Source organism: Colobus angolensis, unplaced genomic scaffold (assembly GCF_000951035.1).
Source record: "Colobus angolensis palliatus isolate OR3802 unplaced genomic scaffold, Cang.pa_1.0 Scaffold75, whole genome shotgun sequence".
Lineage (NCBI taxonomy): Eukaryota > Metazoa > Chordata > Mammalia > Primates > Cercopithecidae > Colobus > Colobus angolensis.
In genome coordinates this window covers 8,296,559-8,310,293 of record NW_012121265.1, presented here as the reverse complement: position 1 = coordinate 8,310,293, position 13,735 = coordinate 8,296,559, and the positions used below count along the sequence as shown (strand labels likewise).

Genomic DNA, 13,735 nt, shown 5'->3' with positions numbered 1-13,735 from the left:
CTTTTTTTAATATCAAAGGAGGAAGTGGTTTTTAAATTTTTACTATTACAAAAGGCATCTGATACATTTAGGAGTGGTTTCATATATGAATTAACCAAAAATTCACTCACTGATTCAATTTTTAGGCTGTTATAATGGTTTTAGAGTCAACTGGAGAAAGTACCTTTAAGATGATTTTGGATTTATTAAAGTCCCTTTGGAAGTCTTCCACCATTACTGTAGACCAAATGAAAAGAGTAAGTATAACATTATTTTTGAACAACTTTTAGGATTATGCCTTAAATATATGATTGAATACAGATTATGAATTGTCAGTGACTTTTCTTTAGGTATGTTAAGTGTTATTATGCCTATATGTTTTATTTTTTCTTAATGGTAATGTTTGAGGTTTGAACCTTTTGCAACCATTTCTTGGAAAGTAACACTGCAGTGGGTTTTTTTTTTTTTTTTTTTTTTTAACCTACTTTAACAAATGTGATTATGTATTCTACCTCAAGGGTTCGGTTTCTAAGATGTGACAATTTCTATATCTAGCAGGAAACATGAACCTTTAACTTTTAACAAATTATAAAGTACTTTTTTCCTATTTAAAATTTTATGATTCTTGTTTTAAATGTTTGTGAGGTTTGTGTTTGGCTTGTATTTTTTAAAAAACGTACTAAGTGTATATAGAGAAGTAGATGGGAAAGGAGTTTGCCCAATGTCTGGTGTCTGCCTACAGCTCTTTTAAGAGAACAGTATTTAAAAGTTTTTTTTTAGCTATGTAACCAATTTTACTTATTTTTTTATTTATATTTTAAAGTTTAGATATCAGAGGGGTACATGTACAGGTTTGTTAGATGGGTATATTGAGTGATGCTGAGGTTTGGGCTTCTAATTAATGATCTTGTCCCTCAGGTAGTAAATATAGTACCTGATAGGTAGTTTTTCAACTCTTGTCCTCTTTCCCACCTCCCCACTGTTGAAATCCTAGTGTTGATTGTTCCCATCTTCATGTCTGTGTGTACCCAATGTTTAGCTCCCACTTACAAGTGAGAACATGCATTATTTGGTTTTATGTTTGTGATAATTTTCTTAGGATAATGGCCTCCAGCTGCATCCACGTTGCTGCACAGGACATGATTTTGTTCTTTTTTATGGCTATGTAGCATTCCATGGACGTATATATACCACATTTTCTTTGTCTAATCCACCATTGATGGGCACTTGGGTTGATTCCATGTCTTTGCTATTGTGAATAGTACCCGATAAGTATACAAATGCAGGTGTCGTTTTGGTAGAATGATTTATTTTCCTTTGGATATACACCCAGTAATGGGATTGTTGGGTTGAATGGTAATTCTCTTTTGAGTTCTTTGAGAAATCTCCGAACCACTTTCTACGGGGGCTGAACTAATTTGCATTCCCACCAACAACGTATAAACCTTCCCTTTTCTCCTCAACCTTGCCAGTGTCTGTTATTTCCTGACTCTTAAAAGAGAACAGTTGTAAAACACTGTAACAGATCTACTTTCTGTGCTTCTCACTATTCAAATCAGACTTTAGTTTAACCACTTGAACATTTGGCCTTAAATATAGATTGATGACATAATGATGGATGGTGTTTTATGACATATTTTATATTGGCTAACAATTCTGTGTGTAATTTCATTGTTGTAGGGTTATGAGAGAATTTACAACGAAATTCCAGACATTAATCTGGATGTCCCACACTCGTACTCTGTGCTGGAGCGGTTTGTAGAAGAATGTTTTCAGGCTGGAATAATTTCCAAACAACTCAGAGATCTTTGTCCTTCAAGGTACTTTATTTAAATACTACTTTCTCAATATAAAATAGTGGATAAGGTCTTTGGGAAGGTTAAGTGCTAAGTTAATCATTCCCTGAAGTTACTGAAGAACATGACTCTTGTGAGTTCATGGAGAAAGAAGGGCGAAGCTTGTTTTAGCCCCCTTGTAAATCTGTACAGGACTGCCTTATGAAGTCCCAGTTCATTTGAAAGAAACTAATCTTGTGGAGCAGTTCCTTTGTTGTAAGTAGTTTCAGTGTTATTTTAGAGTAGGTATTATCAGTGATAAGATGAGAAAATTGAGGCTTAGGGAGGTATACTTTTTCTAAGGTCACATGGCTAGTACATGGTAGAAGCCAAGTATGAATCCAGGACTTTTCTGGCTTCAAAGATCTAGGCTCTTACCTGTACTGGACATGGCTTCCTTGACTTTACAGGTTGGAGAATTGGGTCTGATTGAATGTTCTCATTGGAAAGTGTGTGTGTTGGGGGATGTGTGGAGGATGTTCTCACTGGAAAGTGTATGTAGGTGATTTTCCTTGGAGCTATTTTTTTGCTACTAGGATGTAACTCTTAAGGAGTTGCTAAGTTTTTTGTTGTTGTTAAAGCTAATAATGAAGCTTATAATGTAATAATGTAAATGTTTAGTAATAGCCAAACTTACTGCTTGTGTGGGTCAGTTTTATATAATCTTAAGTTCTTATAATTTTTTATCTGGAAAATTTCTTAAGCTTTGATATTTTTATTTAAGTGCATTGTAAGAATTAAAACTCAGAAAAATATTTCCTAGTAGGGGCCTTTGCTTTAGAATTTTAGAAGCCATTAAAAGAGAGGGAAAAGAAAGTGATGATAGTTTAATAGCTTTACTAGAAATATTTGGAAATACAGACATTAGTTTGGTGATGGCAGGATTTATGTATGCATGTGCCAAGTGGTATACATTAGTAAAAACTCTGAACTTTGGCAGGCCTTATTATTATTGACTCCTTCTTCATTCCCTACCTTGGTCTCATAATATGTAGTCTGAAGCCTTTATGTTCAAGATGATGTAGCTGTTTTTCACTTAGACTTGATATGAAAAGGGGCCAGTACCCTGGCATTGACTTTTTGAAAGTTTTTCAGCCTCTGTTTGAAAGTCTGATTGTTTCTGTGTGGCTTTATTCTCAAAGGTCATGTGAGGCAATAAACTTTCTGTGTATACATACCATATAGCTTTGACTTGGGTCCTTTATCTTTTAGCCTATTTGGGTGAGGTGCACATTTGTGTGTGGTTTTGCATGCTTGTGCCTGTTGGCCTGGGGTCAGAGAGTAAGGGCTAATGTTGCCCAAGTTCTATTTCCCACTTACTGCTTTAGGCCACTGGCCAGCTGTTCCTTCTGGGCTATTGCCACTACACCTAGCTAGAGTGTGGTTACATTATAGAGCAGGGCCTCTTGAGTTTGACAAAGCACGAATCCCAACATGGGGCATAGGCTATGATTCTGATTTCTTTTTTCCACATTCAAGTTACGGCTTTTCTAGTTGATAAAACTTTTTTTTTTTAACTGTCAAACATGGATATTTTGATAGGTTCCATAGCTCCAGTTTGCATAATTCTGAATTATGTTAGTGTTTCTTATTTGGCTCACTGTTAAGCTTACAAATAATAATTAGAAATAAATTTAAATTTCTAAATAAAATGCTTTAGTTTGAGTCAACTTTTTTTTTAATGTGACTTTGGATAGTGAACTTACTAAAATAAAAACTCAGATTTGATATTGATGTTTTATGGTAAGATATATAGTAGGGAGTCTTTTCCAAAGGAATTAGAGGCATGCTTTTTTTTTTTTTAAATGGAAAACCCTTTAAAATGCTAACACGTAACAAAAAAATACCAAATTCTAAATTTTTTTTGTTGACTATAATCAGAATCTGTATCTGTTTTCATGTCTTTGTTTTTTTTCTTCATTACAGGGGCAGAAAGCGTTTTGTAAGCGAAGGAGATGGAGGTCGTCTTAAACCAGAGAGCTACTGAATATAAGAACTCTTGCAGTCTTAGATGTTTTAAAAATATATATCTGAATTGTAAGAGTTGTTAGCACAAGTTTTTTTTTTTTTTTTTAAGCACTTGTTTTGGGTACAAGGCATTTCTGACATTTTATAAACCTACATTTAAGGGGAATTTTTAAAGGAAATGTTTTTTCTTTTTTTTGTTTTTCAAGGGGGCAAAGGAGGGACAGAAAAGTAACCTCCTCTTAAGTGGAATATTCTAATAAGCTACCTTTTGTAAGTGCCATGTTTATGACTTAATCATTCCAAGTTTTGCATTGATGTCTGACTGCCACTCCTTTCTTTCAAGGACAGTGTTTTTTGTAGTAAAATCACTGGTTTATACAAAGCTTTATTTAGGGGGTAAAGTTAAGCTGCTAAAACCCCATGTTGGCTGCTGCTGTTGAGATACTGTGCTTTGGGAGTAAAAAAAGAAAGTTGTTTCTTTGTCTTAAAGAATTTTTAAAAAATTAGTCATGAGACTTATTCATCTTTCCAGGGAACATACTGATTGGTCTTAAAAGACTAGACAGTTAAGTAAATGGTGGCTGGAACATCTATTTTTCTACAAAACTGGAAAAATGAACCTGGTTCTAGAAGAATGTACACCAAAATAAAACATGTGAAGCAGTGTTGATTCTTTATTGGGAGTACATTATTTTAGGTCTCTTAAACTTTAATTTCATACAGTAAAGTTTAAATCTCATAAGGAAGCATATTTGAACCTAGTGAATTTAATCTTGGTGTTCCTTGAAAACTTTTTTTCCCTACAAAATTTTAAGTGAAAAGTACAATTGTAAATTAAGATTACACTGGGGAAAAAAATGCAGGTATCACTTTACTCCATTGTTATCTGACCTAGAGCTTAATTAAGTTTTAGAAATATGTTATACCTTCCATCATTCCATCATCCTTAAATTCTGTTACCAAGTAATGGCTAGTGTTACAAAAAGTTATACTCCAAAGACCCAAAGCTTGACATTTACCCAGTGTATGAGAAAATATTACCAATTAATAACACAGAATGATCATATTTTTAACCTCTTTTACATAGCCTAGTAACTCAGCAAGGCCTCAAGGTCTATGTTAATTTAAACTGCCAAATATTGACTGTAGCAAACAAGAATTATATTCAGAATTTATGAGGGTACTGTTAGGAGTATACTAATTACAGGTTTAGATACGGTCCATTAGAATTAAAACCAAGTTTAATGTTCATATTTACTTCATGGGTTTTATCAAGCCCATATTACCTCGGCTTATGTAAATATAGTTACCATTTTTAGGTTTTTTATTGTTTAACACTTGGATGATAAATGCAGTCATTTTATTCTCAAGTCCTTAAAATTAATGTAATTAAAAGTTAGCTGACCACAGAATAGGTGAGGGTTTCTTAAAAATGAGATTTAAGAGCTGGGCGCGGTGGCTCACGCCTGTAATTTCAGCACTTTGGGAGGCCGAGGTGAGTGGATCACCTGAGGTTGCGAGTTTGTGACCAGCCTGACCAACATGGAGAAACCCCATCTCTACTAAAAACACAAAATTAGCCAGGCGTGGTGGTGCATGCCTGTAGTCCCAGCTACTTGGGAGGCTGTGGCAGAATAGCTTGAACCTGGGAGGCGGAGGTTGCAGTGAGCTGAGATGGTGCCAATGCACTTGTTTGGGCAACAAGAGCGAAACTCTGTCTTAAAAAAAAAAAAAGGTTTAAGACAGTTTTGTTATTACTGGTAGGATCTGGTCACACAAGATAGCATTAAACGTGACACGGCACATAAAATTGGTTTAAAAATTTTGTTTTTTATATAATGTAAAAGCTCAATGAACACTTTATGCAAGATTGGAATGTATCTTCAGATTTAATAAACATATAAAGATCCTCTGTATATAAAAGTTGTATTTAGTCCCTTGTGCCCAAGAATGTTATCTATAAGAGATCCCAAGAAAGTTACCTATAAAAGATAGCAATAGCAATGGTGAACAAATAATTTAATTTGCAATTCTAAAAACATGACTTAAACCCCATAAAACTTGGTTCATAGTTCAACTGTTTATGTTCAATACAAACCAGCGTGTTTATAATCACAATACAAATTTCATCAATCTTGGATATTTTTGTATTTATATGAATACTCTCAAGTTTATTGATAATACTAACACATACTACTTTCAGCACACAGAAGCATATTTTCTAGTTATTGTTAAATAGTAGATAATGTAGGTTGTTCCCTAAAGTGCTCAGTTATTCAGTGGGTTATTTGCCGTTGATCCTTTTCTGCCATTTCTTGTTGGCGAATTGTATTCTGTGCTGCTTGATGCATTTTCTCTAGTTTTTCCAGAGTCAGAGATTTTAAGGGTAAAAGTTTGGGTTTACACAGCACCATTGTGGTTATATCTTCCACAAACAATGGCCCTAAGTTTAAGAAGAAATAAGAATTAATTCAAGAAAGATAACCCAGTTGTTTGGTAGTTAGATTTGCAACTAGAATGAAGGTCTAAAAAATTAATCTGTTGTCACTGAAAAACTCTTGTACCTAAACTGAGTTTTGCTGTGGGACCAGAAAGATCATTGTCACTCTAAGCATTTCTTACTACTAGGGTGTTTCTGAGGAAGACAAGTTTTGAGCTTTCTACCCACAACTTTTTGTGTCAGAAGTTTAATTTTAAAATATTTGGCAGAATATATATATACATAGTGCAAAAAATATAGCAAAGTATGATATTTAACAAATATTTCAAATAACGGAATGTTTAAACCTTTGGCTTTTCTTACTGTTGCTTTAGGTTTCTCTTTTTCCACTTTCAGACCTTATTTAACATTACAGTAAATTCCATTATTTCTTTCATTGAAGTTTCATATTGAGCTGGGCATGGTAGCTCATACCTGTAATCCCAGCACTTTGGGATGCCAAAGGGGTTGGATTGTTTGAGACCAGCCTAGGCAACACATTGAGATCCCGTCTCTACAAAAATAAAAACAAATTAGCCAGGCATAGTAGCACATGCCTGGCTAGTACTAGCATATCAGTAGGCTAGGGCAGGAGCCCAGTAGTTCAAGGCTGCAGTGAGCTATGATTGTGCCAGCTGTACCCAAGCCTGGATGACAGAGTGAGAACCTGTTTGTTTAAAAAAAAAATTCATGTTGTAATTAGCAATTTTAGGAATTAAGTAGCTAATTGGCAATTTTAGGTATAAGAATGTTTCATTTGTTATCCTTTTACTGGATATCATGAAAAAGCATATAGTAAAAGTAGACAGTAAATGGGATAATACGGAACACAACAGCTACAGATGTTTAGCTATTAAGCCTCCTATGTGACACTGCTTATCACTTGTTTAGTCCCTATAATAATGACTTCAATATTTGTGATGTACATACCTTGTTTTGGAAGAACTTCCCGGAACATTGACTTCACTTCCGCCATATCTGAGTTGCTGGATATTTTTTCCTTCAATGAGAAATCAGTATTATTCAAGAATAAATTCCCAAAGCAGATTGCCTGAGACATTTCCATTGTAGTTTAAGAAGTAAAATCCAAATTCCTATAGAAAGTGAACTACCCTCACCTTGTATAATATTGCCATTAATTTCCTGTGACATTTAGATCTTGTCAACTTCCATTATTCAGTTGTGGTGTTAACTACAAGGCTAGGTGTTGTAATTTTTTTTTCTCTCATAGTGAAAACTTGGAAGAGCTTCAGTTTTTAAGGCAAAGATGATTAATATCATCTGAGGAAAAGGCATTTGTGTGTAGCCAGCATGGTTCATTGATAGCATCTCCCCTGAATGGTGAGTGACAAAAAACATGACCACCATTTGAGACGGGGGGTGAGGCAGGTAGGTAGGAAAAGGAGGAACTGGCAGGCTAACATAAGAGCCCTACTTGTCTCAACAGCTGGTTTCTACTTTGTGCCTAACAAAAAGAATCCTATGGCTCACTGGCTACACAGCTGCAATTGGTAACAAAGTAATACAATAGGTGAAACTGGCTCGTAAAGAACAGAAATAAGGTAGAGTTTCAGTTTACTATTTTCCTCTAATACTGAGATTCTATATGCGAAAGGACCAGCAATACTTAACTTTGAGTATTTCTTATGAACATCCCAGCATATATGCCATTTTTGCCAGTGACATTTGCTCCAAGTATTACAGCCAAGATTCTGCTATGCTGTGTGTTCAAGGTGTTCTGGACTAAGCTGTAGAATGATCCCTTTCCAAACACAGATGCTTTTCTAGACGGTCCCACCCACTCAAGTGATTCACCTTGCTGATGCAACCTTACCATGCATCTTTCACAACATCACCCCCGCAGATTTATTATTTATAAAGTGGTGAATCTGGCTTGGTGCCTGCCTTTACCAACCACTGCAAATTAATTATAATCAAGTGAAACTGCTTCTGGTCTTTGTTATTCCCGCTCCACTACTTTGACATTCCTAATAAAAGCTTTCTACTCTGTATTCAAGTCTCTCCCTCTCTCTGGCTCAGATTCTTATTCTGGAACGTGTAAGTTCCTGAAAACCTCTATCTGCTTTCCAGAACTTTGTCATCAAACTTTACCCCTATACTGCTCTAGCTGGGAGAGATGATGAAATAAGTAATGGACCAGGAATAAAGCAACTCATCACTAAATGAAATGTGAAGTAAATACAATATACAATTTTCTTAGACTGCACAGCTTCTCCTACCATATTCTTTTCTTTTTAGGCCTGCCAGTGGTACCGAGTGATCACTGCCTTTTTTTTTTTTTTTTTTTTCCAGGTTAGGATGAAGGTTACTAGCATTGCAGACCCCCTGATTAGCCTTGAATTAAAGTATCAAAAATACCACCTAGCCTCTCCATTAAATATATCACAGTGAAAATATTCATTATGATCACGTTTCCTTATTTGAAGCAAACCTGACATGATATGCCACCGAAAGGGAGGACATTACAGATGCTGATAAATGTGAAGGAAATACATAGGAGCTAAGGATTTTTACATGTATCACCAAAATGCTAAAGTGGTAGATGAACAACTCTTAGCTGTTATATAGATAGCATAAGCAACTCCAGCTACTCTGAATTGTCACTGTCCTTTGTTTTCTTAGTCTGATACCTTTTTCACATCTAAAATCTGCCTGACAAAAACAATGAAACTTGGTGCTCTAACCAAACCTCAGTTCTCTGTTTGACTAAGGTGCAATTGTTACTGTAAATGGTGTGGAGCCAAAGGGATGGTAGGGAGTGGGTTGTGCCTAGTGTGGGGGAGATCAGTGCCAGTCACTTGCCTGGATAGAATGTCTGTTTTAATAGGGTTGGTTCTTGTTTCTAGGCCCCCTTAGGCATTGGCAGGAAAGAAACAGGAAGGGAAGGGCTAAAATAAGCAAGGTGGTGGTTGGATGGCCAGCACTGGCTGGGCTCTACTTTGATAATCAACTGCCCTGGGAGTCCAGAGTAGGGAGGAGTACAGTCATGTGTTTCTTAATGATGGGATATGTTCTGAGAAATGCATCATTAGGTGGTTCTGTCATGGTGCAAACATCCTAAGAGTGTACTTATACAAACCTAGATGGTATAGCCTAACATAAATCTAGGCTATATGGTACAGTCTACTGGGCCTAGGCTATAAACGTGTACATGTTACTGCACTGAATACAGTAGGCAATTGTAACACAATGGTAAGTATTTGTGTATCAACATAGAAAAAGTAAAGTGTTTTGCCATAATATCATGAGCATTACAACGGGTATGACATCATTAGGCAACAGGAATTTTTCAGCTTCATTATAATCTTATAGAACCACTGTTGTATATGCAGCCTATTGTTGACCATATGTTGCTATACAGATAGTATTTCCTTCTCCCACATGGCCTGCTAATAGCCAGACATGGGTGATTTGCTTAGAGTAATGCATTCTAAGCAGTTGTGGCTACTTTTAAGAGAACTCTCTTGTCAGGTGAGATGTATTTAAACCAGGGACAGACGGGCTAAAGGAGAAACTGGATAACAGCTATGGCTGAAATTCATGTGTATTCTACAACTGCCATGGCCATTTAATTCAATAAATATGCGAATTTTTTTTATCATATGCAAAGCATTGTTCATAATGAACAGGACAAAAACTCAAAACTTTGCCTTTTTGGAGCCTACAGTCTAGAGTAAGAAGGGAAACAACAGCATGCCAGAAGGTCTACAGAAAATAGTGTAAAGGGGATTAAGGAATGCTGAGGGGGGTGGTGTTTCAATTTTAAGAGGAAAATTATGATGACCTCATTAAGGTGACATTTAAACAAGACTGCTTTTGTGTGTATGAGTGCATGTGTAGTGTCTTTTTAAACAGCAAAAAGTTAAAAGTCTGATAGTATCCACAGGTAGGGACGGTATAGGGAAATTAGCACTGTTGTTAAGCTTTTTTAGAGGGATATTTTGCAGTACTGTATCTATTAAAAGTAAATATGCACATTTTCTTTGACATGGTAATTGGCTGTAAAGAAACAACACAAATGTATAAAAGAATGTTCATTAAAGCATCGTGTTGAATAGCAAAATGTTCAGCAATAAAGCTAACTAAATGTTCACCAGCAGATCAAAGGTTAAATAAATCATGGAACATCCATAGAACGGAATACTATGCCAAATTAAAAAATGATGCAGATTGTCAAGGCATATTTTAAGAGAAAACTTTAAATTACAGAAAATGAAATTTTTCTTACATTAATAGAACCAAACTTACAATGCTCACAGAATACAGTGTCAATTCATTTTTTGAAGGCCTTGGTCTAGGTAAATGGAAAATAATCTGCTGCTTCCTTTACTTACGTAGATTCTAAAGTTTGTAATTTCTCCCAGAGATAATATTTTTGATGAACAGTGCATTCCAAAATCATGATAAGGTATGCAAACCTGTTGTAGCTATTTGAGCTGGATGTCTAAAATTAATGCTGAAAAACTTGAAGAAAAACCAAATCTTTCTTATGAAATATTTTACTCTGCTGTAGGAGTGAGAGTTAAAAGGCATGTCTAGGATGGATTATTGCCTTCAAATCAATCATACACATTTGGCAAGTTAAAAATCCCTGGTGCGGCGGCTGGGCGCGGTGGCTCACGCCTGTAATCCCAGCATTTTGGGAGGCCGAGGCAGGCGGATCATGAGGTCAGGAGATGGAGACCATCCTGGCTAACACGGTGAAATTCTGTCTCTACTAAAAATACAAAAAATTAGCCGGGTGTGGTGGCGGGTACCTGTAGCCTCAGCTACTCGGGAGGCTGAGGCAGGAGAATGGTGTGAACCCGGGAGGGTTGTGTAGTGATGATGTAGTGACCTATCATCAAGAAATAATTTTAAATGACCAGCAGACTACTCAATTAGGTATTCCTTCAGTATTGTTGAAAGCTGAGAACAGTCTCTTGACTTGCAAAAGCACTACTTACTTAATAATTAGCAAAGCCCTTAGTCTTTCTTACTAGAGTTACCAGTGTTTCCTTGTCTCTGTGTTTAGCTCCTAAGAGATGTTTATTCCCTTTAGCATTTTGTCATAGTAAGATTCTACCAGGCTAGAGAGATGCCTTTCCTTCATACATTCTTAGAAAAATAATTGTGGGACTGGTACGGTGGCTCGCATCTGGAATCCCAGCACTTTGGAAGGCCAAAGTGGGAGGATTGCTTAAGCCCAGGAGTTCAAGACCAGCCTGGACAACAAAGCAAGACCTCATCTCTACAAAAAATTTAAAAAAAAGTTAGCCGGGCATGATGGAGTATGCCTGTTAGTCTTAGCTACTTGGGAGGCTGAGGTGAGGGTACTGCTTGAGCCCGAGTTTTAGGTTGCACTGAGATATGATCACACCACTGCATTCTAGCTTAGGTGACAGAGTAAGAGCTTGTCTCAAGAAAAAAAAAAAACAAAAAAACGTGAAAGTGGAGATAGGAAATGAGATGAAGCATGGTTTATTCACAGGTCCATTTTCTCAGGGAATGCATTATCAGCAGACACCACATATAAAAGTTTAGGATCTGAAAATTGATTGTTCTTAACCTCGCTTGCTTGTATACCCCTCCGATTGTCTTCAGGCATCTTGAGGGATATGCAAATCCTGGTATATAGACTGATGATCAATACAATAACCACGTAGTTCTTTGAGATGTTTACGGACTTTCTGAGAAGATTCCATAGTTACTAAATTTGAGAAGCCCTGGGAAGGAAAAAAGTTAAACTTTCTTTTTAACAGCAGGATTCTTTAGAAACTTTAATATGCTAAAGTATGTGATAAATTTCAAACAGGAGAATTGAGTATATATTGTTTCCTAAAGTTATGTGATTCTGGAATTCTTTAAAAGTGCAATTATGGGACCAGTATTACCTAGAACACACTTTGTATTCCTAGGGCAATGTCGCTTTCAATATGGCATATGTAGTAAGATGCTATATCTTAAGCACATTTAAGGAAAATACCAGTATTTACAAATAACTAATTTTGAAATTAGTAAAAACTGTATTTCTTTTAAATGTAACATTTATTAAAACCAAGTGAAGAATGACTTTTTTCTCTATTAAGTGAAAAGTTTAGACCATCCTGGACAAAGCTGTCTTTTTAAAAAGGAATTATTTAAATATGAAAAGATAAAATCTTGCAAAAGACTTGTAGACTTGGCAAAAATGACATCTTTTTCTCCTATCACAAGGATATTCTGATATGGGGGTTTCTAGTGACACAAGTACAATATTTTGTGCCAAAATGCTAACTAATGGTTATTTATGGGCCTTATTTCTACTTTCTATTACATGAACATCCATTACTAAGAAAAGGTTAAAAACAAAATTGAAGTATTCAAATGGCAAGTCATCTTATATTGAAATTTTAATTCAGCATCAGACTTACTAAGGCATAGTCTCTAGGCTTGAGGATCCTGAAGGATAGGGGTGGAAGGAGAAGAAATAGGCATATAAGCGAAGAAGCATAATGCAATATAAGTTCTATACTTAGAAGTATTTGTAAAAATGCCATGGGAACACAGAATAGGGAGAAACTGTGTCAGCTACAATGGTGGGGGAGGAACTTTAGGTGCAGGTAACAACAGGTTGTGGAGAGGCATGAAGATGGGCAACACAAAGCACATGGTGCATTATGGGAGAGGCAAGGAATGCTATTAAAAAAAAAAGTTACGAGCAACCTGTCTGGAAACAAACCCAAACCAAACTGCAATCAAATTGATTTTGAAGGAAATAAGGAGAACCACTGAAATATTTTAAGAATGAGAATGACCTGAACAGATTTAAATGTATTCAGGAGGACAATTACAGGGGTATTTCAAATAGTTTAGGTGCAGGTGAAAAATGGGTGCTTCAATTGAGCAACTAGCTACACTGTGAAATCATAAAGCTAGGGAAAGACAAGAGTTCAACTTTGGAATCTAATGACTAAGATATGCTTATGAGACTTTTCAGAACAAGTGTCCAATAGGTAAAGGGAAGTGTATGAAGCAGTGATTTAAGTAAAAGCCATGATGGGGTGGTGGTGAACTCAAGCCAGCAAAACAATGATACCCTCAATAGATTTTCCATTAATCAGGCAAGTATCTTCATAGAAACAAAAGCAATCAACAGCAGGACCCTTCAAACTGTAAAGACTAAGATTTATATAATTTTGTTATGAAAAGGTTGGCCTTTTTTTTTTTTCTTTGAGACGGAGTCTTGCTCTGGCACCAGGCTGGAGTGCAGTGGTGCAATCTCAGCTCATTGCAACCTCCACCTCCTGGGTTCAAGTGATTCTCCTGCCTCAGCCTCCCGAGTAGCTGGGATTACAGGCGTGAGCCACCGCGCCCGGCCCTTCCAAGTCTTTTAAGTCAGTTGATAAAACTTTTTTTTTTTAACTGTCAAACATGGATATTTTGATAGGTTCCATAGCTCCAGTTTGCATAATTCTGAATTATGTTAGTGTTT

General features: G+C 36.1%; 2 protein-coding genes across 9 annotated transcripts in view; one reads left to right on the top strand and one right to left on the bottom strand.

Moving 5' to 3' along the window:
- PDCD4 (programmed cell death 4 (neoplastic transformation inhibitor)) overlaps window positions 1-4,447 on the top strand; it is a 27,519-nt gene extending 23,072 nt beyond the window's left edge. For all 3 annotated transcript variants that reach the window (XM_011927878.1, XM_011927876.1, XM_011927877.1), the window contains 3 exons: window positions 126-236; window positions 1,660-1,799; window positions 3,741-4,447. In XM_011927878.1, coding sequence (XP_011783268.1) covers window positions 126-236; window positions 1,660-1,799; window positions 3,741-3,801 — 312 coding nt within the window. In that variant the 3' untranslated portion in view covers window positions 3,802-4,447. The remainder of the gene's footprint in view (window positions 1-125; window positions 237-1,659; window positions 1,800-3,740) is intronic.
- BBIP1 (BBSome interacting protein 1) overlaps window positions 4,439-13,735 on the bottom strand; it is an 18,435-nt gene continuing 9,138 nt past the window's right edge. For 2 of the 6 annotated variants that reach the window (XM_011927879.1, XM_011927880.1), the window contains 3 exons: window positions 11,831-11,987; window positions 7,192-7,261; window positions 4,439-6,225 (listed from right to left, as the gene is read on the bottom strand). In XM_011927879.1, the coding sequence (XP_011783269.1) occupies window positions 6,059-6,225; window positions 7,192-7,261; window positions 11,831-11,869 (276 nt within the window). In that variant the 5' untranslated portion in view covers window positions 11,870-11,987 and the 3' untranslated portion in view covers window positions 4,439-6,058. The remainder of the gene's footprint in view (window positions 6,226-7,191; window positions 7,262-11,830; window positions 11,988-13,735) is intronic. The other 4 variants (XM_011927881.1, XM_011927882.1, XM_011927883.1 and 1 more) reach the window with 3 other exon arrangements.